This window comes from Phymastichus coffea, unplaced genomic scaffold (assembly GCF_024137745.1).
Source record: "Phymastichus coffea isolate CEN01 unplaced genomic scaffold, Cenicafe_Pcof_1.1 PCOF00018, whole genome shotgun sequence".
Lineage (NCBI taxonomy): Eukaryota > Metazoa > Arthropoda > Insecta > Hymenoptera > Eulophidae > Phymastichus > Phymastichus coffea.
In genome coordinates, this window is record NW_026706829.1 from 4,940,341 (window position 1) to 4,965,385 (window position 25,045).

The 25,045-nt window shown below is 35.4% G+C and overlaps 2 protein-coding genes across 3 annotated transcripts in view; both read right to left on the bottom strand.

Moving 5' to 3' along the window:
* LOC131675251 (target of rapamycin complex subunit lst8) overlaps nt 1-25,045 on the bottom strand; it is a 383,875-nt gene that overhangs the window by 300,172 nt on the left and 58,658 nt on the right. The window lies entirely within an intron of this gene.
* On the bottom strand, nt 9,535-10,266 carry LOC131675254 (uncharacterized). The gene is made up of 3 exons (XM_058954161.1): nt 10,143-10,266; nt 9,911-10,077; nt 9,535-9,671 (listed from the first exon to the last, which is right to left on the bottom strand). The coding sequence occupies exons 1-3, from the start codon at nt 10,214-10,216 to the stop codon at nt 9,583-9,585; spliced, it is 330 nt and encodes a 109-aa protein (XP_058810144.1). The 5' UTR covers nt 10,217-10,266; the 3' UTR covers nt 9,535-9,582.

Consider the following 25,045-nt stretch of genomic DNA (forward strand, 5'->3'; position numbering starts at 1 on the left):
GTACTGCTCGGTCGAGTTCTTCCCATAATAATTCAATAGGATTCAGATCAGGTGATTGAGGAGGCCATGTCATGACTTGTAGTATTTGCCGGTTCTGCAAGCTCTCCAAATAATTTTTACAAATGTTCGAGGTATGTTTCGGATCATTGTCCTGTTGGAAAATAAAATTGGGACCGAGCAGACGTCTTCCAGAAGGCACTACGTTCCTTTGAAGTATACTTTTGTATTTTTCTTTATTTAATATTCCTTTAATTCGGATGCAATCCCCTACTCTGGACCCTCCAAAACATCCCCAAACCATCACAGATCCTCCACCGTGTTTGACAGAAGGTACAATGCACTCCCGAGAATGACTCTCATTCTTGCGCCTCCTAACATAAACTTTTCTTTTTGAACCAAAAACTTCAAATTTCGATTCGTCACTCCACAATACTTTCCTCCAATCGTTCACAGTCCAATCCTTATGCTCTTTGGCCCATTTCAATCTCTTAGCCACATTTACTTTTCTTAAAAGTGGTTTTTTGACTGCTATTCTTCCATGAAGCCCTTTTTCTGCGAGCCTTCGTTTGACTGTAGTGACACTAATCGATTTACCAATACTTTTACTTACTTCTGATGATAATTCTACAGCTGTTAGGCGGCGATTTCGAGTACTCAAGTGAACTATATTATCATCTTGTTTCTTCGTCGTTTTCCTCGGTCTGCCTGCATTTTTTCTTGTGGTCACTGTGCCAAATTTTAAAAACTTTTTTACGTTATAATCAACCGTACGCCGTGATAACTTGAGCGTTTTAGCTATATCCCTATTGCTCTTTCCGATTTTGTGAAGAGCCACGATCTCACTACGGCTCTCTATTGATAAATTCGCAGTTTTTCCCATGCTGACGACTAAAGAGATTGTATGAATGAACTGGCAGTTTATTAACTGAGTTTACCTAGAGTATCACGGTGTCATCGTATGTTTATAAACAAAGCTGAATTACGCTTGAAGTGAAGTGACCAATTCTTAGAGTCTATCTTATTTTTATGATTCCGAAAGAATTCAACGTTGTTGATTCATTGGATATGATTTTATATTACTTATACTTTGTAATTTAGAGATGATAAAAACCTTTTGTGATAATTTTCTTGCTGTATTTATGAAAATTCCTAGATTGCTTTCGGCTTCAAAGAATTGAAAAACCGTAGAAAATAAAAATAACGATTTTTTCATTCATGGAATACCACAAAGTCGTACAATAATCGACTCCAAAATGTAGGAAAAAAAATTTTACGAAATAAATCTGAGAAAATTTAGGTTGATTCTACGCTACAAATTACACGTTTTTTCCGAGTAAAGTTTTTCCATGCGAGTAGATGGTACCAAAATAATAATTCTCGAAAAAAAGTGTTTTTTTTTCTTTCAAACGTCTGTAACTTTTAAGCTAATTATGAAAAAACATCCTGCTACCTCGCATTCGAAAGCTCTTCGAACAAGCTTCGAAATACTCCTTTTAGATTTATCGTGGAAATTTTTCCCATAAAAATGTTCGGACTTAAAAGTGGGCAAAAAATTTTTGATTTTTTACTTACCTTTATGTCTTGATAAAACATGGAAAAAAATTATTAATCGATTCGGGAGGACATGTATCTTAAAGTACTCGCCAGAACCTACAAAATGAGCTCCCGGAGGCTTCGATAGGGTGAATACTTCCTTAGTAACAAAACTTTTAATTTTATGTAATTTTTTCTCTGGGTGGGCAAATAAATATGGACGGCAGTGTACGCCCATCACTTACACTACGCGTAATATAAGACGCACGAACTTACATGCACCGCAGTTACTCGTGCTATCCTTGAAACGTAAGTTTACAGGCATATGCACATATTAATACATTTATTTATGATCAAAAAATTTCATAGATACCACTAGTTGAAGGTTCTAACATTTACATAGCTAAGTAAGAATTGGAAAACGTGGCTACCAAATTCGGGACAGATAGCCATAAGATGGTAACCCAGTTAATGAAGCTAATAATAAAAAAAGAAGAGCTTCTCAAAATGATCCCAACTGGTAAAGGAAAGACACCGGCAATCCCGCAAATGATCTACAATGGAGTATTACGTAGATGTTGAATTCTGAAAATATTGGATTTTATACTTCCACCTTTATGCATTTTAGGATTCGTCAATGACACAGGTTTACAAAATAAAAAAAGTTGATGCCTATTTGACCAGACCATATAACTTTTATGTATTTCGATGCGCTGAACACGAATCCGAGGTTCGTTGATCTCCATCACGTCAGGTTCAAGGTCTTTTGAAGGTCAAATGTATTTAATACAACGGAATTTAAAATTTGACTACGGATTCGGAAAGAGCGGGAAATTTTACGTTCAAATACATATGTTGGTTTTTTCCAACATGACCTTTGAAGGACATCTAGAGCTCAAACAAATAATAAATAGACCTTATTTGCTTTTTATCCATATGAACTTGTTTTTGAGACGTCCGATGGGCTTCTATTGTATACTGTCACGTATCTTTGTATTCTGAATACAAACCTGGAATCCATTTGACCTCATCCAGTTAGGATCAAGATCATTTCAAGGTTAATTCGTTAATTTTGCACAAAAAAACAAATATAACCCTAGTCTTTGAACCATGGTTGCTTTAACCCTCGAGCCCTGCAACTCTCTATGACCTTCGACCTCTGCATCCTAATTTCCTAAAACCCCGAGAACTTGACCTTAAAACGCTTTGAACCAATCCCTCATACCCCCAATTCCATAACCACCGAGCACTTAATCCTAAGACCCGATTCCCCATACTTCAATGTTCTTAACTCGCCAGCACTTAACTCTGAGACATCTTACACCCAATCCCTAATACTACATTTTCCTTAATAACCGAGTCCTATAAACTATAAGCGTGCACCAGCGGCTCCGTCCGACGGTCCTTTTGAGGATAGTTGGATATTCGGTGCAGCAGCGGCTCCGTCCGACGGTCCTTTTCAGGATAGTTGGATATCCGGTGCAGCAGCGATTTCTCCAGTTTTTATTTAGTTATTTTGTACAAATACAGCAGGACTTGATTTATGATTTGCAAAAATGGATGAGTGCTCAAAAAGTTTCTGTGTTCTGTGCGGCAAATACTATACAACGTTCATAGAAACTTAATTTCTTTCTCTAAGAAACTTCGCATGATCTACGACGAGTGTTTTAAAACCACTGATGTGGATCTAAACCAACCCTGGATTCCAAAACTCATCTGTCGAGTTTGCGATTCACGTTTAAGACGTTCGAAAAGTGGAGAGCGACAAATGATATTTTCGTCGCCTATGATTTGGCGCGCACCTCGAGATCATGATAATGATTGCTATTTTTGTATAAACACCAAATTTGGATTTAATTCAAGAAACATTCGATCTGTGCTTTACACAACTACTTTGTCTGTCACAATGCCAGTCTTAGTAAGCGATACCAGTCATGATGAAGATGAAGCAATGGAAATCGATATAAGTGATGAAAACATTACAGAATCTTTGGGGAACACGGACCAAGAAAATGACAAAGAAGATAAAGAAGAAGATGACGCAGAACATGATGAAATGAATGACCGAGAATGTTACGAAGAAGATGACGAAGAAACTGATTGTGATGTTAGTACAACGGGTAACGAGATAACCCCTTCAAAGTTCAATCAGAGTGAACTCAACGATTTGGTAAGAGATTTAGGGCTATCTAAAGCGCAATCGGAACTATTGGCATCACGGCTGAAAGAAAAAGGTTGTTTACACAAAAAAACAAAAGAAACATACTACAGAAACAAAATTGAGCCTTTTCGAAAATATTTTGTTCAAGGTGGTTCTTTGGTATATTGTAGTGATATAGACGAGTTGTTTAGAACATTTGGAGTTGAACATGATCCTAAAGAATGGCGGTTATTTATTGATTCTTCTAAGAGAAGCCTTAAAGCTGTATTACTAAACAATGGGAATAAACTAGCTTCTGTTCCATTGGCTCACTCTACGACAATGGATGAAAATTACTTGAATATGGAATATTTACTTGATAAAATTAATTACGAGTTGTATAAATGGAAAATCTGCACGGATTTAATAGTTGTCACAATCATTTTGGGACAACAATCTGGTTTTACGAAATACCCATGTTTTCTATGTGAATGGGACAGCAGAGCTCGTGAAAAGCATTATGATGTAAAGGAGTGGCCAGCAAGAGATAGTTTTGTTGTAGGAAACAAAAATCTCAAATACAATAAATTGGTTGATCCTGATAAAATAATACTGCCTCCTCTTCATATAAAATTAGGCTTGATTAAACAGCTGGTAAAAGCTTTAAAGAAAAGAGATAGTAAAGCTTTTCAATGTCTCTTCTTGAAATTCCCAAAGTTATCCGAAGCAAAACTCAAAGAGGGAATTTTTGATGGACCTCAAATAAGAGAACTCATAAAAGATCTCGAATTCCCGAAAATAATGTCAGAAGATGAACGAAAAGCTTGGCAGAGCTTTATTGACGTTTGTACAAAATTTTTAGGTAACAACAGAGATCAAAATTATAAAGAAATAGTCAACGACTTGGTCGTAAACCACAAAGCTGTTCAATGTCTCATGAGTCTGAAGCTCCACTTTTTAGATTCTCATTTGGACAAATTTCCAGAAAATCTAGGAGATTATAGTGAAGAGCAAGGTGAAAGATTTCATCAAGACATTAAAGAGATGGAAAGGCACTATCAAGGATTTTGGGATGTCAATATGATGTCAGATTACTGCTGGAACCATAAGAGGGATACTTCAGTTAAGCACAAGAGAAAAGCGCTGAAAAGAACATTCGATGAAAGATGTAGACCTAGCAAGAAAGCACGTTTACATTGAAGAGTGGTGGCTTAACAGAGTAAGAGACATAAACCTCTATGTTAAGAAGTACCCTCCATGAGATTATAATAAAAAATGATTGTTTCACCATGACATTGAAATACTTAATATAAATTTCAGAGATTTCCTGATTTTCATACCTTTAACTGACTTTAGAAAGTTAGAAGATCTTAAATTTCGATTGGATTTCAATTCGATTTCGAGAATATCAAGGTCGGGGCGTGTAGAATTTGCTATGCCGTGTTCGAGATTTTTTATGCAGTGGTAAAAAGCAAGCGAATCCTCCTATCTACAACCCTGTTCTCTACTTTACTATTCGAAGAATCCCGGTAGCATTTGAAGTACCCATAGCACGTAAGCATCTGCGTAAGGTAGAAGTTCACTTCTCCGAAGCTCCTCTCCATCCACGCCCTAATGTCGGGAATTGAGCTTCTCGTCCATACGCCTTTACCATCTCTCGACCACCGTTCTCGCCATACTTCTATTATTCTATTACTCTCCTCCTTGGCTACTTCTACTTTATTTTCGTTTAATCTTCTGTCATAGATCCTCTTGCGCTCCCTAGTAAGAAGATCTACGGGGATTACACTATCGACAACCAGAATAGCTTCCCTCGAGACCGTCCAGTATGCGCTAGATGTCCTCAAGGCCCCTCGCCTCTGTACGCTCAAAAGCCTTTCGCGATATAGATCGAAGTTCATCGCATCAGGGGTTCATGAAATTAGGATGTGAAGGTCGGGGTTGTAGAGTTGCAGGTTACCGGGCTCGGGGCTGAAAAAATTAAGATATGGAGATCGGAGGTTGAGAGTAAAGGGTTATAGTCACGCAGAGATGCAGGACTCGAGGGTTAAAGCAACCAGGGTTCAAAGACTAGGGTTATATTTGTTTTTTTTGTGCAAAATTAACGAATTAACCTTGAAGTGACCTTGATCTTAACTGGATGAGGTCAAATGGATTCCAGGTTTGTATTCAGAATACAAAGATACATGACAGTATACAATAGAAGCCCATCGGAGGTCTCAAAAACAAGTTCATATGGATAAAAAGCAAATAAGGTCTATTTATTATTTGTTTGAGCTCTAGATGTCCTTCAAAGGTCATGTTGGAAAAAACCAACAATATGTATTTGAACGTAAAATTTCCCGCTCTTTCCGAATCCGTAGTCAAATTTTAAATTCCGTTGTATTAAATACATTTGACCTTCGAAAAACCTTGAACCTGACGTGATGGAGATCAACGGACCTCGGATTCGTGTTCAGCGCATCAAAATACATAAAAGTTATATGGTCTGGTCAAATAGGCATCAACTTTTTTTATTTTGTAAACCTGTGTAATCAATTGGCAGCAGATCGAAGGCTCGTGAGTGAAGATTACAGAAAATTACTCACCAAAATGTGTAATAATTTACGTAACCGAAATAAAAATAACTAGCTATAAAAAGTATAGCAATATAATAAGTATTTAATTTTGTCAATAAAATAATAAAAGTATAGTTATTAAAAAATGTCAAAATGATGTTCGAAAATAATTTTGAAAATAAATATCATATTTCAAAATGAAAAAGTTCTCAAAAAAGTCCTCAAAAAAGTCCTCGAAAAAGTCCTCAAAAAAGTCCTCAAAATAGTCCTCAAAAAAGTCCTCGAAAAAGTCCTCAAACAAGTCCTCGAAAAAGTCCTGGAAAAAGTCCTCTTATTATCAATAATTATTAATTAATTTCAGCAAATAGGTGTTTGTCGCAGTACTTAATTGCAATTCAACATTGTTACTTAAGACTAGGAAATCAATAATAAATTTATATCACGCAAAAATACAGAAATCTTATGATTAATTATTTGTGAACTCGTCTGATTTATTATGAAACTACTATGGCTGCTAAAACACTATTTAGTTTTTTTTTATAATATTAATTACAACATTTGTTTAGTTTTAAATACTATGATTTAATTCGGAGCTTAAAATGAATATTATTTTGTTACGTGACGGCCTATTATATTACAATTATATACTATCGAATAATATTTTCCTTTCGGGATTTCCGTTCGGACACAGTATAGCTAGCAGTATTCGTAGGCACGACTCGGTGGGAATGAGCGGCAGAGGCTGATTCACGCTGCGTCAGCATGCTGTGACAGCATACTGCAGTCGGCGTGCTTAGCTAGGTAAGACGAGCCACTACGAGAAGCGTAAACGTCTAAAGCATATGCGCGAGAGAGAGACGGTATGCTAGGGACAAAGGCTATATAATAAACCAGCGAAAGCAGAGCCAGCGAATTAATCAGTCAGGAGTGAGCGCTCGACTAAGAAGCCTGCAATTTTCCTACTAAAGTTAAATCTATAATTTAAGAGTTTGAGAATATAAGAGTTATAATTAAATATTCGAAATACCGAGTACCATTATTTCTAACAATTTTGTGTAAACGAAAATCATAGCAATATTCACTTTATTTCGTATTGGAATATTATTGGATAAAAGAAATATATATTGGACCAGTTAATCTAACCGAATTCAAAAGGAGTGATTACCCACATAACGAACCAAACAATATTTCGGACCAAAACAACAGAGTGAGTACTTCCGGCCTCTATTCTCGATAAACCGAAATCTCTTCCTTGTATTTTTTTTTCTCTCTCTACTACTTATCACTACTACTTATCATATTCAAGGTTCCCCTTTCGGTGAATCCATTTGTTTGCGTACCGGGACCAGGTGTGTAAGGACGACCGACCGCGCATTTTAGAACATTTCTTTAATAAATCGTGAACTAGATAGTAGCGCGATATCATTACTAGACGTGTTATCTTATGTATCAAAATATATATAAATCTATCCTACGTACCCGTGTAAGTTCATTTTAATAAACCAGCGAGCCCCCCCCCCCCCTTTTTTCCCATTACTCTCGCTTACCGCTCGTGTGGACGAATTTCGGATATTATCGGCAAAAACGCGATCCATTCGCTGACACGGTCGGGGTACCGTACTGAAGGTTCAATTCGCCCGATTCAGGACCACTCGGAGCTAAAAACGGTCTAACACGTGGCCGTTTTGAAAAGACATCAAAACTGTCACGTAACATATTTTATTCAATTAACATTATTTTACTAGACTCATCTTAACGGCCGTAAAACGAAAATAGAAATTTTCCAGTATTTCGGGGAGAAATTTTCTCAGGAACTGAAATTTTTCTCCAGGCTAGTCGAAAAATTAACCTGACACTCAGAATCCAACCCCAAGAACATTACTCTACAAGTGACGTAATTACATGATTGCAGTCTTGTAATTACCATAATCTTGGTGCGAATAATCACATTGACAAATTTATCATTTTAATCTGGCTTTTGGGCGCTGCTTTTCGCATGAATTAAAGCGTATGTGATGCTACAATATTTACATGGTCTATGAAATAATTATAATTGGATTATTTATTTTGTCACTTAATCGTGCGTCCTCATAATTTTATATTATTGTCGATCAATCGATAGGACTCGATCTATAAAATGAATATGAGTCTGTCGGCTTGGGGAACTCATGTCGCGCATCAAGGTTGAGCACCGCTTCCATATAGCCGCGACGCGCGCTGGCTAGCCCACCTAGCCGCGCGCTGATTGATCGATCTTTCAAGTTAATTATCTAATTACCTAATTATCGGAAAAAAACTAATAATGGCGTCTTGAATAACTTTTCAAGACGAATCCAACGGTATCCATACTTACATATATTTTTGAATCACCCTGTATAGAGTGTACGTATGATATAATCTGTAGGAATATACTAAGCCATATAGCTAACAAGCGAGAGCATTTCCGTGAGTGTATAAGTGAAATATGTAATCATTTTGTATCATAGTAATCTTTACAAATTTTCAATAAATAATCGTTCTTATATTATTATTACTATGAAACATGGCTATCAATTAATTTATTAATTGATCCATACCCCAGAAATTAACAATCAACATTCAACAATTTCGTTAAATCATCCAAGTTACATAGAATTCTTGCATTCATTGTTTTCTTTAAAGTTCAATTATAATCAACTGCATTTTCAGACGTGAAATAGTGAAATAACGTAATAAATAAAATATAACGCTGCTTACATGGTATTAAAATAGTTAACCTATTAATAATGTAATAAAATATAAAGCTGCTCACACCGTGTTAGAATGTCTAACAGGTCCAATGATTTCTTCGTGCAATAACTCAGCCATGGACTAACGTCATATGCAAAACCAAATCTGTAATTGTTCATGCAATTTAAATGACAATCTAAAATCTATGCTCGTTATTCTAGTGAAATTCTTTTGTCTGGATTTGCCATGGTCATGATCGCACTTCATAACTGAGAATACGTAACTTATTATTTGAGCTTTGAATTGAATATATACGATCCTGAGATTTTACAGATTAACAATTTTACTTTAAGATTGTTTTTTATAGATTAAAAATTTAGTTTTAAAAAGTTTTAATATTGCAATAATTGTTTTATTGGCTTAAATACCTGATATTCATTTAAGTTTAAAAGTTTTAATAAAAAATTTCATAAGTATGAAGTAGATAAAATGTATTGTTCCAACATTGTTCTATTTTTCAATTTCTACAATTTAGGAAACGATATCTGACAACGACTTTGAAGAATTTGAATCAGAATCAGGAACATCTGGATCAAAATATGTACCAAATAAGACGTCAGACCATAAAAGTTTGAGTGACTCTTATACAGAATCTTGTCTTGAAAAACTTAATGAACAAGAAGTCAATAAGGAATTGCATTCACTTGACAGCAAAAGTGAGCTGAATATTCCTAAAAACAGAACATATAAATTACAATTATCCTACTCGTCTGATAGCTCTATCAGCCAAGAAAATATACAAAAAAGAAAAAAAACTTAAACGCTATAAGCAAAAGAAATAAAACATGATCTCTACAAAATGGCATTAATTGTACAGCTAAGCAAAAAATCAAGCAACAATATCAAAAAAGTCCAAAAAGGCAGAAACAATGGTGTTATAAATTTTGAAGATGAACGCGCTCACTCACACCGTTATGTTCTGGCGTATCCTGTGGGGCCAGGACTTCAGAAATTAGCTGCAGTTCCGCACCTAATTTCTGAAGCACCTCTACCGCGTATCCACCCGTATATTCGGTTCCTTGATCGGTCCTGAGATAACACACCATCGCATCATAGCCCAGCAAATTTCTACTGCTCCTGTTTTTACCTCTAGGCAATGACTCGTGTCGCTTTTTGCTTTCATGGAATAAGCCATAACTAACCTTGAAAAGTGGTCCATGAACACAGAAATGTACTGATGACCTTTGGGAAAACTCGCAGGTGTAATTGGACCCATTACGTCTGTAACGAAATTCGCATCGTTATCAATTTTCAAAGGTGGATAAGTGAGGCGCACTCGCAATCAAGGAGAGGAAGGGAAAGGTCAAGAAATACAATTAAAATCACGTTTCAAATATCATTAAATAATTTTTACCTTATTATTATTACCGCAACTTACAAAACCTTAAACTATCGAACAACGAAGATTAACACGCCTTAAATTCTATTGAACACAACGGTGTCACTAACACATACTACGCATAAAAAAAATGTTGGTGAAAGGCACTTGTCCTTTGCCTTCTCCGTCTCAGCTCCTTGGCGTGTGCGTGTTTGGCTGACTTCTACCTCTGTACTCTGCACTGACTGCACCGCTGACCGACTTAGAACCGTCTGACTGCTCGCTCGCTTCCGTAATCGACAGCTTCCTCGCTCACTTTTTTTCTCCCCACTTGACCTACTTATTAGGCGGCGCACGACCAATACGCTAATTGGTTACGCGTCACGTGCCTGCCTAAACCTGCGTGGGGCACGCACGCCTCTCTCTCTTTCTCTTTTTCTAACACCTCTCTCTGTCGTCCACTTAATGACTTTGACTTTGACACCAAGGTCTTCCATTCGGCCAACTGAGCGCTTGGATCGTTGATTTTGGCCACCGGGGGGGCCCTCTTTACCGAGCTTTAACTCCTATATTTTTGTATTTAAAATGGTTTTATTCATTCAACTTTTCAAATTTTTTATTAAAACTAAAAAAAGTAATTTTAATTGAATTATTTTAATGCCGACAAAATCCAATATTGTTCTATTAAATAAAAAAATTATCCTGCTTAATTAAACAACTACGAACAATTGCGCGAAAATTTTTTTGGGGCTCTTTTAGTGCTACATATGCCCGTACCTGGCTCAGCGCTGTGATTGGCTACCGCCAGCGTGCAGTGCCTTGGGTCGGCTACTCCCGAAAGCGTGCAGTGCCGTAGGTTCGACTGTATCTATTTTCTTGTCATTGTTATCAACTTCATTTAGATTCTCTTCTCTGTTGTCATTATCATTTTTTCCACCAATGACCTTAATATCTTATTTATCATTATTTTTGGGAACGTTAATTAAATTTATATTTTCATATTGATTATCTGTACCATTATAACCGTCTTTTATGCTTAAATATCCGTTCTCAGTGTCAGTTACATTTTCTTTTGTGGATATTTTGTCTATTTCCACAAAATACAAAGCGTTACAAATGAAGACCTATAAAATAGATTATATTACTTTCAATGTCCCAGTATAAAAACAAATTATACGAGGTGTGTTCAAAAAGTAAGGTGACGTTGTATTTTTAAGAAAAAATATTTATTTATTTATCAATATTTATGTTGTCTCCTTCAAAGTAAACCCCCTCAGATATAATACACTTATGCCAACGGTTTTTCCAATCCTCAAAGCACTTCTCATATGCACTTTTCGGTATAGCCTTGAGCTCTTCCAGCGATGCAGTCTTTATCTCTTCAATCGTTGCCAATCTCCGTCCTTTCATAGGACTCTTTAGTTTTGGGAACAAGAAAAAGTCACATGGGGCCAAATCCGGTGAATATGGTGGCTGAGGCACGATTGTGGTTTTGTTTTTGGCCAAAAAATCTCTCACAAGCAAAGATGAGTGAGCAGGGGCATTATCGTAATGCAAAAGCCATGAATTGTTTTTCCACAATTTTGGGCGTTTTCTTGGTATTGCTTCTCGCAAACGGCGCATAACTTCAAGATAATACTGTTTATTGACTGTACGTCCAAATGGTAAGAACGCCTGATGCACCACGCCATGGTAATCGAAGAAAACAGTGTGCAAAATTTTGACATTTGATCGAACTTGGCGTGCTTTTTTCGGTCTTGGCTCATCTGGGCTCTTCCATTGGGACGATTGGACTTTGGTTTCGATATCATAACCATATACCCATGATTCATCACCAGTTATGACGTTTTTGAGTATTCTGGGTCGTCGTTGACGTCATTCAACAGTTCTAGAGCAATGCTCATGCGACGGTTCTTTTGGTCAAAATTTAGCAATTTCGGAACAAACTTCGCTGACACACGTCTCATGCCCAAAACGTTAGAAAAAATTTCATGGCACGAGCCAAGCGATATACCAACATCCTCAGCAACTTCTCTGATAGTGAATCGACGATTTTCCAGAACAATTTTCTTCACTGCTTGAACGTTTTCATCAGTTGTTGACGTGCTTGGGCGTCCAGAGCGAGGCTCGTCATTGGCATCTTCCCGGCCATCTTGTAAGAGTTTGTACCACTTGTAAACACTTTTTTTTACTCAGAACAGTTTCACCGTATGCCACCGTCAATATTTCAAGTGTTTCGGAGCACTTTATTTTATTTTTTACACAAAATTTGATGCAAATCCTTTGATCCATATTTTTCGATAGCAAGAAATCGCCGAGCATGCAAAACACTTATAACCTTTACGGCTCTCACAACCAAACAAAAAATGCTATTCACTTGAAACTTGGTACAGATGTTCGGGAAAAGTTTACCAACATAACAAAACAAAAAAATCGATAATCGAAAGTACGTTCCCCGTGAAATTTGAAAAGTCACCTTAATTTTTGAACACACCTCGTATACTGTGCAATTTTACTATAAAATTAATTTATTTAACAAGTTTGGCTAATAATTTGTAGCAGAGAATACTATATTTAAACATTTTATATATCTTAATGAACATTTTTATCTCATAAGAGTTATTGTTTTCTGAACATATAGCCAATGATTTATTGCTTTCAGTAAATTGTACATTTACATCAAAGATTTGTTATTACCATCAGTAGTGTTTAATACATCATACTGAAAATAAACAGATATAACAGTATAAATATAACGTATTTAATGCACCAAAAGAGATACAATATAATACTCACATCTGCAATATGATTGTACAATAAATATAATTGGCTGATCACTAAAGATTTTTTATCTTTTGTTATTTTGATGCATATAATAAAAGGGCAGTTCACTTTTTGAGATCTAGATGATGTAAAACAAATTGAAAAATTACGTTGCCAAAATATGTAAATGTTTACCCATAGGCAAAAAATAAATATTATCTTTTAATTTATTACTCTTTAATGTCTGTAACCTTTACTCTCGCTGTTCGCAGTACCAGACTTGGTCCATTTGAGGACTTTGTACAAAAATTCGAAACCTTCTTTATTTTTTTTACTGTCGATAGCTACCATTCTGTAACCTGTTGATTGTTAATATTTCGCAAGTTGATTGTCAAAATCTTCATAATTTCAAAATTTCTGTTTAATATTAAACATTATTCCATCCATGTTTATACAATAAATTTCTATGAGAACAAATATTTAGTCAGTACCTTAGTACCTTAGAAGACAACACAAAGCTGTAAAATGATAGTGTTTTGTTTTCTGTAGGATATCTACTTGGACAATGAACTTTGAAGAATGCGCCAATGCTAAGAAATAGGCGATAGCACATGTGTAACATATGTAGGTGTCTGTCACATGGCAACCACGCGTGTCACCACCCGTCGTCGCATATACATGCAGTGATGCGATATATGATTGTGAATCGTATGATATGATTGAGGTGGCGTTGGTTTCCCCACAATTGATGGGACTCAGTCATTTAATTCAGATAAAAACAAATACAAAGGTTAATGTGAAAGCTACTTTCTAAAGAACATATAACACAAATGTTATTATTATACAATTATTATACAGAATCCATAAAAATTGCGCCTTTAACTTATAGAGGCAGTGACTTAATTTAACGACTATACATAGACTGATTGCACATTTATTTATTTAAGATGAGCGAAGGTAAGTACAAATTATTTACAATATACCAAGTTTGCATTTTCAATAAAAAATATTGTAGATAGCTGATTTTGAAGAAAAACGATATTTTTAATATTGATCTTGAAATAAAACAATTCATCAAAAAATATTGCGTTGAACATAAACAAATGTGATATTTCGATCACAATCATTAGTATCAACGACATGAAAATTCAAAGCTCGAATAAATAAAGATTGTAGCAACTACTATACGAGGTCTGTCCGGAAAGTATCGGGCCTACCTTTATATTTTCGTGCTAGCCTTATTCTTTATCATCTGGTGGGTGGCATCCTTCAAAGTAATCCCCACTTGATTGAATAACACGTGGGTAAGTCACCAGGGGCCTATGTCGGGACTGTATGGAGGTTGTCGAAGCAATGCGATATTGTGTTTGCTCAAAAACTGCTGCACAAGATTGTATGAATGCGCTAGCGCATTATCGTGATGGAGAATCCAGTCACACTTTCCCAAAAGTGCGGCCGTTTTCTTCATACTGTATCACGCAAACGTTTTAAATTTGAACGTAGTATTCTTTATTGATTGTCTGACTTGTTGGTGCATATTCGTGATGTAAAACACCTTCACAATCGAAAAAAAAACAATCAACATTGACTTAACATTGCTCCGACTTTGACGTGCTTTTTTGGTCTTGGTGATTCAGAATGCTTCCACTGTGAAGATTGTTGTTTTGTTTCAGGATCATAACCATAAACCCATGATTCATCACCTGTAATAACTTTTCTAAGCACATTATCATCATTATTGACCATTTCCAGATTGTCCAGAGCGATTTCTAAGCGAATGTTCTTCTGCTCTGCTGTGAGCAATTTTGGGATGAATTTCGCACACACGCGTTTCATTCCTAAATTTTCGGTTGTAATTTCTGAAATGATAGTTTTTGGTATCCCAAGGTCTTCTTCTAGTTGTCGCACAGTCATACGACGATCTTGTTTGATTGCAAGTGGCACCCGCTCAATATTATCTGCGATTTTTGTCGTCGATGGTCGGCCGGAACGAGAATCACTATCGACATAAGTGTGACCATCCTTGAACCGTTTATACCACTCTTTTATTCGAGTATTGCTCATACATTCGCTTTCAAAGGCCTTTTGCATCATTTCAAAAACGCACTGTAAACAAAGACACGCTGCGCATGAACTATACGTCCGGCAGGTGTCAATAAGTAACCAATAGATTCCTGAGGCTTTACTGTTGACGTTTCTGTCCGGTAGAGGTCGCTCGAACACTATGGAGCGAAGATATAAACGTAGGCCCGATACTTTCCGGACAGACCTCGTATTGAATACGGTTGCAAATATGGAAATCAAAAATCTGAAAGCACAGCAACCTTGCGTAAAGCGGGGTAAAACTACTGAAACGGGGTATGATTTTATGAGGGCTACGCCGGGCACGGTTGTAGGTTCGCCTCGTATATGTGCGCAAATGCGCGAGCTGCGAGAAAGTTGCCGCTGCGCCACGCAATGGCGCACACTTTAGCAACGCATTGAAATTTTCTAAGAGATTGCCCACATCGGCAATCACGAGCGTCTTCACCGCGGCAATCCTCCCGCCGATACCTAACCTCGGGCGTAGACACTTATCTCCAGACGAAGTCCCCGTTGGTTGCTACCGTTACTTTGTTCGGTAGCCACAGCCATGCTCGGAAGTATTTGGATAAAATTCGGCTACTATATGGAAGAGAGCTACGAAACCCATTCTCCAAACTCACAAACCCAAAACGCCAAACCCACAAACACCAAACCCACAAACCCAAAACCCCAAACCCCCAAACCCACAAACACCAAACCCACAAACCCAAACCCACAAATCCAAACCCTCAAACCCACAAATCCACAAACCCACAAACCCAATACTCCAAACCCACAAACCCAAAACCTCAAACCCAATACTCCAAATCCACAAACCCAATACTCCAAACCTACAAACCCCAAACCCCAAACCCCAAACTCCCAAACCCACAAACCTCAAACCCACAAACCCCAAACCCACAAACCCACAAACCTCTCTCTCTCGTAGAATTCATTTAACACATTGCACTTCATTATGTCTTTTTATCCTGACTTCATCATTTTTTTTTTAAATAACAGATTTCAATATGTAAGCTCTGTGTCAATTATAAATTTAAATTTCTTAATCTTGTAATTTCAAATACTTATACAATAAATTGTAATCCCAATTTATTCTACATCATTGAAGCTTATAATGGTGAAAGTTTGAAAGTTACTGTTTTATGTTTATGGTGAAAATCTAAAACAACTATATATGGCTGTCTATTTTCCTTTCTATAGTACACAACTTATTATAATGTATTGCGAGTAGATCGATTTACAAACCTAAATCAGTTATATTACAAGAAAAAACTATAGATAAAATAATATTTTTATAATTAGAACAAGCACAATTGAATATGTCAAATTCAAGTAACTCAAATTGTAAATGAAATGGAATAACAGTAGTCGTTATCAATAAGAATAAGATGTATAAAAAATTTACCCACATATAACGTATAAGTTAAAATTTGCTAAATAATTTCCTTTAATATTAGTAATATTCATTAGTAATACTTATAAGTCATATTTGTATTGTATTATCTATAATCATTCACATCACATTCATTCATCACAATCATTCGAGAGCCCATTTTTTTTAATTTTAGTGTATTTAAAAAAAATAAAGACTTGTGCATACTTGCAGTATTATTAGTATTCTTACATCACACTTACATCACACTTAATAATTTAAAATGGAATCTCTTACTCTACCCCACTTAAACTTATGTGACGTATTGTTCAAAGTCGATAAAAATGAACAAAATGTTGATTGCTTAATCAATTATGTTAATACGATTTATCCTGACTTGGACGAAGAACAGTTATCGCGCGTGAAAATAAAACTTAGTTTTAGTTTTCTGCGCATCTTCAAAATGAAATTATCTTCTGCATTTTACAAAGAAAATGTATTTAGAAATAAAAATTGCCAGTGGTTATCAGAAAATGTTATTATTGATCTTAAAAAGGGTGCCCCAAGTGGTGGCAGACCATCATTAGATAATTACGAAGGTAGTTCTAAATCTACTAAGCGCAGAAAAATACTACTTCTGTCTGAAAGTTATTCAGAAAAAGAAATAAAACAGGCTTTTTATAAAAACTTAAGAGATTCTGGAAAGAAACATTTAATACATGTTATTGAATGCCTTTTAAACAATAAAGAATGCAACTTACTTACATTTACCGAAACTGAATCATTAGCTCTTATTGAGGATACAAAGTTATCTCGGTGGCAGTATGATACGATTCGAAAACGATCTAAAGAAAAGAATGCAGATATTTTTATACCTTATAAAAAGCTTGCAGAAGCAAAAGCAGAATGCTATCCTGTACCTTCAAGTATATTAATAACTGAGAAACACGTTTCCATTGATTTGCAAGCTTTATTAGATCATACATGTAAGCGGTTACTACAAATACCTACTGTTATTTCTCTCATATCTAAAAATGTAACTGAAGTATCTCTTATAATGACTTGTAAATGGGGATATGATGGTGCTTCTGATCAGAGTGAATATAAACAAAAATTTACTGATGGCATTATATCAGACAGTAGTATTTTTATGATCTCTATGGTACCGCTTACATTAGAAGAAAATATACCAAATTTAAGAAAAAAAATTTGGTCTAATCCACAATCTGGCTCGACTAGATATTGCTGAGTTATCAGTTTCGAATATATCAAAGAAACACCAGAGAACACTCGTGATAAAGTACCTCGAATAAAATCTGAAATCAACGCTCTATCACCAACGTCACTAAAGATTGCTGGTATAAAAATTCATGTAAAGCACTCGCTACATCTAACTATGATAGATGGAAAAGTCGTACAGACATTAACAGATACACTTTCATCCGCATCTTGTGTAATATGTAAAGCAACACCATCACAAATGAATAATTTGAATGAGTTATCAAAAAAAATTGAGATACTTGATAATTTTAAATATGGCTTATCAAGTTTGCATGCATGGATACGGTTTATGGAATGTATTCTTCATATAGCATATAGATTAGATTTCTGCAAGTGGGCTGCAAAATCGATTGAAGAAAAAGAACAAACGAAATTAGCTAAAACTAGGATCCAAAAAATGTTCAAAGATAAAACAGGTTTACTTATAGATTACCCAAAACAAGGGACAGGATCTTCCAATGACGGTAATACTGCAAGAAGATTTTTTCGTGATCCTGACTTGGCATCCCAAATAACAGGTGTCGACAAACAATTAATCGTCAGATTTGGAATCATATTACAAACTATTGCATGTGGTATAGAAATTGACACCATGAAATTCAAGTTTTATGCAAAAGAAACTTTACAATTATATATAAATTTATATAATTGGTACTATTTGCCAGCATCTGTGCATAAGATACTTTATCATGGAGATAAAATCATTGACCATTTTACACTAACTCCAATAGGTTTATTGTCTGAAGAATCTCAGGAATCTCGAAACAAGGACGTGAAGCATTACCGAAAGTTCAATACAAGAAAGTATAGTAGAATCGTCACTAATACCGATTTGATCCATAAATTACCTATTTCATCTAATCCATACATCTCTAGTTTGAGATACAAAATGAAAAACACTAAACTTAAAATAGATAAGGCTGCAAAAAATATGTTAATATTGGAATAATGGTAAATTATGATTACAAGAAGAACCTTTTTAGTTTTAATTAAGCACCCCAAACAGTGAGAGACGAGGGGACTCACTTTAATCAAGCACCCCAAAGGAAACAGTCCTTACTACGTCCACGTCGTTGTTTCTGGGTAGCGCTAAAAGTAAGATTAGCTCATTTAAAGCAACAGCTTCTGAGCACTTGTGAAAAATGAAATTTTAAAGTACAATTTCAGACTTAAAATTTCTCGCTCTTTTCGAATTCGGTGTCAAAATAGAGGTTTTCTATTAAAAAACTCTGACCTTCAAATGACCCTGAAAATTATTCTAAAGTCAAATATATTTGCACAGACAGATGACTCTGATTATCCTAAATTTATTTTGCCTAAAACATGTTCTGGAACCATGCTTAGGAACGGATATGAAGTGGACATATATATGTTCGACTATATAGCTAAGGGGTTATGGATTTGGGGTTTAGAATTCATGGTTTCAGGGCTTAAGGTTTATGATTTACAAAAATAACGCTTCTTAGATCTCTGACGAATTGAATTACCAATAATCTCGTTCAAGAAATTTTTAATTCCATTAAATATTGTTTCATCTAGGTGGTTTTGAACCAACCCGCCTCTATAGCTCCAATGTGCCTCGCCTCGCTGGAGTGTAAACGCTACACGAGACAAAAATCTACTTTCCCGCACTTGTATCGTAATGTACTATATCGTACTCAAACACACGTGTTATGGATTCAAATGAAATGACGGAGCCGGACGATATCAAGGTTCCCGTATTTGACGGTAAAGATTTGCTCAATGAAAAGAAAAGAGTTTCATTATTTTTAGCATAGAAAGACTTTAAAATACATGCAACACGTGAAATGCTGACTAGTGAAAAGAAAGATGAGTGAGATAAAGGGAATATACGGGCAATGAATTATATATATTCGAGTATATCGAATAAACAATTAGAGTTCGTGGGTATTGAAAAAAGTGCATTTAAAATTATGCAAAAGTTTGACAGTCCATACTTAAAATCATCTACAGCATTACAAATTTGTGTTAGAAATAGATTTGATCGATTGAGAATGAAAAATTTTGAAAATTTTAGTGCTTTCTTTTTAGAGCTTGAAAAACTCACGAATGAATTAAAAAGTGCGGGAGCAACAGTAACAGAAAGTGAAAAATTACAATACTTATTAAAAACACTACCGGAGTCATTCAGTAATTTTGGTGATATGATTGATGTGTTAGATGATAACCGAGAGAAAACGTGTGAATACGTTAAAAATAAAAATGTAATAAAATTGTAAAATTGAAAAATCAAACTAATAATGATAATGTTAAAGCAAGTGCGTTTAAATAAAAAAAACTTGATATTGAGTATCATAGGTGCCACAAACAAGGGCATTACGGAAGAGAATGCCACAACCATATTTGAGGAGGTGCTAATTAAAGAGTACAATGGCCAGGAGGTGATTATTACCAACAAAAACAACAACAAAAATTCCAAAAACATGAGAACGGTGGCAGTTATCCAGCTAAAGGTTATTCAAAGAATGTCGACCGAGGGTATGACAACAGTCATAGGAACAATAGCCAAGGAAGAGGCTACAGTAATAGAGGTAATGGGTCCAGAGGTAAAGGATAGTATCAACCGAACGCAAGACACATCTACAATGAAGAAACAGGTTCAAGAAGAAACGAAAAATTTTACGCATAGGTACAATTAAGTAGAGAGAATGAATATAATTATGAGAGTGAAATAAAAATTTGTCACAATGCGTGTATGAATGATTTTCAAAAAATAGATTAGATACTGGATAATGACTGTTCAGATCCCATCGTAAATGATAAATTATTTTTTATTGAACAATATAAATTAGAAAAACCTGTATTTGTAAAAGTAGGAGATGGTAGACCATAGAAGGTGACAAAAGTTGGTAAAATTTTGATATATTTATATGTGAATGGAATTGAACATGGGGTAACAGTGTCAAATGTATTTTTTGTCAGAGAGATGCATAGAAATTGATTGAGTTATGCGAGAATCACAGATAATTAGAAAATTGTTTCAATTCAAAACCAATCGTTTATTTACAATAGAAATGGAAAAGTTAGTGGTGTAGCTAAGAAAGAAAATAGTTGATATGTCCTAGAAAGTTTTATACTATAACAAAGCAATTATGTAAACAATTCAAACAAAATGACTGATAAAGACAAATTTCACAAAATGCTGAGTCATGTGAATTTTGAGTATCTAAATAGAATGTGTAAAAACAACTTAGTAGACGGTTTATCGAAAAATTTAGAAAAAATTTATTTAATGTGGAACTTGTTTACATAACGAAATGCATAATTTATCCTTCAAGAATGATAGAAGTAGAGCGGGAGGTATATTAAAATTAGATCACACAGATTTAAATGGACCACATAAAAACACAGGTTATGATGGATCCATATATTTTATTACCTTCATAGACGACTATGGTAAATGTTCTATTGTTTAATTAAATTCAAAAACGAAGATTATTCATGTTTTTTTAGATTATATAAATAAAGTCGAAAATTACAGAGGAAAAAAAATAAAAATAATACGGTACGATCATAGAAAAGAATATACAAATAATGAAATTTTTAATTTGATAAGAAAGAAAGGTATTCTTATGGACAGGTAACCTCCTTATGTACAAGAATTAAATGGCACAATAGAACGGTATAACAGAACTATTATGGACTCGGTACGATGCTTACTTGCGGAAGCAAATTTAAATATTCGATATTGGCCCGAGGTAATTTTAACAGTATGTTATTTGAAAAATCGTACCATAGCAAATACAATTCAAATCAAAAGTCCTTATGAAATATTTTTTTGGAAAAAGGTCAAATATTGAGAATTTAAAATTGTATAGTAGTAAAGTTTTCATTAGTACACCTGAATCAAAGAGTGATAGTAAGTGGGATAGAAAATCTGATTTTGGAATTTTAGTCGGATACGAAAACGTGGGATATAGTGTTATATAAAGGTAGAGTAACAGTAGCAAGACATGTTGACATTATTGAGGAAGAAAAAATTTTAGTAGGCTTTAATGGAGAAGATAAGTTTGAAAATGAATTAAATGAGAAAATTGAAAAACTTAGTCCGAAAAAAGTAATTAGTCAAAAATTTGAAAGAGAGAAAATTGAGTAGTGATAATGTGAGTTTGTCGAATGTGATAAGGAAGTATTGACACCTCGTAGATCAAAAAGAGAAACAAGAAAACTAGATAGATATGTTTAAGGTGAGACCTATTATGTTTATGTAAATTACGTAAGTGCGAATAGTCCTAGAACATATGACGAAGCGTTGAGTAGTTGCGAGTTTGATTTATGAAAAAATGCAATGCAAAGAGAAATAGATTGCATAAATAAAAACAAAACTTAGAAATTAGTAAATAGACCAAATGATAAAAAGATAATAGAGTTAAAATGAGTTTCTACAAATAAGGCTAATAATTTGAAAAGGGCTAGATTAGTTGTAAAGGGGTTTCAACAAAAAGAAATTTTAGAAGACATTTATTCACCGGTGACGAGATTACAAACACTGAAATTACTATTAGCATTCTGTGTACAAAACAATTATTTGATAAAACAGATGGATGTAGAAACGGCATTTTTAAATGGTGCGATCAAATCTGAAATATATGTAAAACAATAAGACGGGTATAATGATAAAACAGATATAGTATACAAATTAGAAAAAGCATTATATGGTTTGTGAGAGAGTCCAAGAGCTTGGTAAGAGTGTTTTGATAAATTTATATTAAGTCTGAATTTTCAAAGGATTAATAACGATTATTGTTTTTATATTTTTGAAGACAAAAATGGTGAGAAAATTGATATTATTTTGTTTGTAGATGATTTATTAATTTGCGGAAAAAATATAGAAAAAAAAAATAAAATAAATATACAATTACAACAGAGATTCTCAATGAAAGATTTGGATAAAATAAAAACATATCTTGGAATTAACGTTGATTACAATTATGTGGCGGGGAATTTTGGGGGGTCATAATCGCGCTCTCGAATCTCTTCCGCCACAAGGCCTGTTTGGCTCTTTATCCCGGATTATTTAGGGCACCAGAACACCGTTTAACTAGGTCGCAGCGTACTCCGGTTTGCTTTCAGGGCGACTGCGCAGTGTGGGCAAACGTATGGATACTCGCGAACTCCTGTACTCCAGGCCTCGATGTCCAACAATTTAGTTTCTTTCCGTCTTGTTGTTTCTAATATGTCGGCAGCTCAGGTTATGATACTCTACCTCGGGTCGGAAGTTCGTTCGAATTCGCGCGTATGTCACCTATCGTGGGAACCGAAAAATAACGAATCAGCGTTATCCGATTATAACCGTTCGCGGCTGAAAATAATCAGCATGCAAATAAGGTAGGGTAACAAGAAGCAAAAATTTATAAAGAAAAATTAATCACTCTTTATTGACTTATTTTACCCTTCATACGCACGTGGTCTAATTAATTAGAAGTCAGTATAATTCTGCATAATTATACGTAATAGCATGGACATGAAATAATAGAAAAGCTAAGGTTCTCTCAATCGGCTTTTGATTAACGAAGATGACGGAATGGTCAGCGCGACACAATCAAAGAATTATTACCTGGTTCGATTTTCAATAATCGAATAATTAGTTAATAATTATAATTTAATCGAATAATTAGTTAATAATTATTAGTTAATATTCATAAGTCCTAATAATCGAATAATTAGTTAGCGCGACCTGAGCCACTATTAATTACCCTCCGATTAATTGAACATTGACATTAACTTCGGATTAAGCGAAAGGTCAGCACAAGTTAATTAAATTTTAATCTTCCTTGCATCTAAATCTCACGGTGAATTAATATACTGGCGAAAGGTCAGCGCAAATAATCTAATCACTGATTTTACTCGTCTAATCCTAACAATCGCGGTAAATTAATATACTGGCGAAAGGTCAGCGCGAATAATTTAATCACTGAGTTTATTCGTATAATTCTAACACTCGCGACAATTTAAGATTCTGGCGAAAGGTCAGCACGAATAATCTAAGCACCGATTTCTTTTACCTGATTCTAACATTCACGTTCGATTCCAAGAAATGGCGGAAAGGTCAGCGCGAATCACTCGAAACAAGAAGCACCGGCGTCGACGGATCCACGCGTCGCGACGATCTATTGTACCAAGAAATCCACATCCGCACTCAGCGATTATTACTAGTGAGTGGCACTTTGCCTACTCACAGTTGTCGGCGACAAGATTCGGCGAGCGAAATTAGTGTGGGAAAATGCTAGCACAATAACTCCTTCTGGCTAGAAGAGCAGCGGCAAAATGGACGATAATCGGCTTTTCGCAGTCAAAGATCGCTCTTCTTCTCCTCTTTCTGAGAAGAAATACTATTATTGGTCGTTATGCTAATTCGGGTATCGGTAGCGCCCTCCGAATATTTCATTATTGGTCCGTATGTAAATTAGAAAGATACAGCGCCCTCCTTGATTCTCCTACTTTCGTCGCTATTTAGCCTCTTTCACCCCCCTACTAAGTTGGCTAGCATTAATTGATGGGAAAGATCTACCCCTACTCTTATCTATTTTTCTATGCGGACGGAAATTAACTTTTATTCTAATTCGCTTATTGGTCGTGACGTCATCAGCGAATTTCGTCGGTTAATTTATCAATTAAATTTGTCGGAGTATTTGTCGCTCGCTATAATAAAGAGTGTGTCGGTCGCATACGAATTTTCATAACTCGGTATTTTTCCATGTTCATTTTTAATTTTAATTTTAATTAGATGCGAATAATAATATAATTTAAGTTATCTCATTCGTAGCGCCCTCATCTTCGCATTTACATATAATTCTATTCATCATTTCATGTATTTCATATAATCTATCTCGCTCGCTCTCAGTCTGTCTCGCTCGCTCATGCTCAGTTTGTCTCGGCGCTTCAAAAAGGCGGCTCGCTCTCTCGCGCGTGTACCTCGTGTTCCCGTAACGTTCTTTGCAGCGCCTCCAGGAGCGCTCCTGTTTCGGTCAGGTGATGTGTTTCCGGGTGTTTGTTAGTGGTCATCGTTGTGAGTGTGTGGCGCTCAGGATGTCGCCGATGGTGTTCGGCAGCCTGACACGGCTGATTGCCGACTGCCACTTCATCGGCGATTTTCTACTCGCCCCAGGTGTGTCAGTGTTTCACGAGTATTAGTGTTAGTGCCTGGGAGTGTAACGGATCTGCATGTGTCATCAACATGCATTTCCGTTGCATTTCCCAGTTAA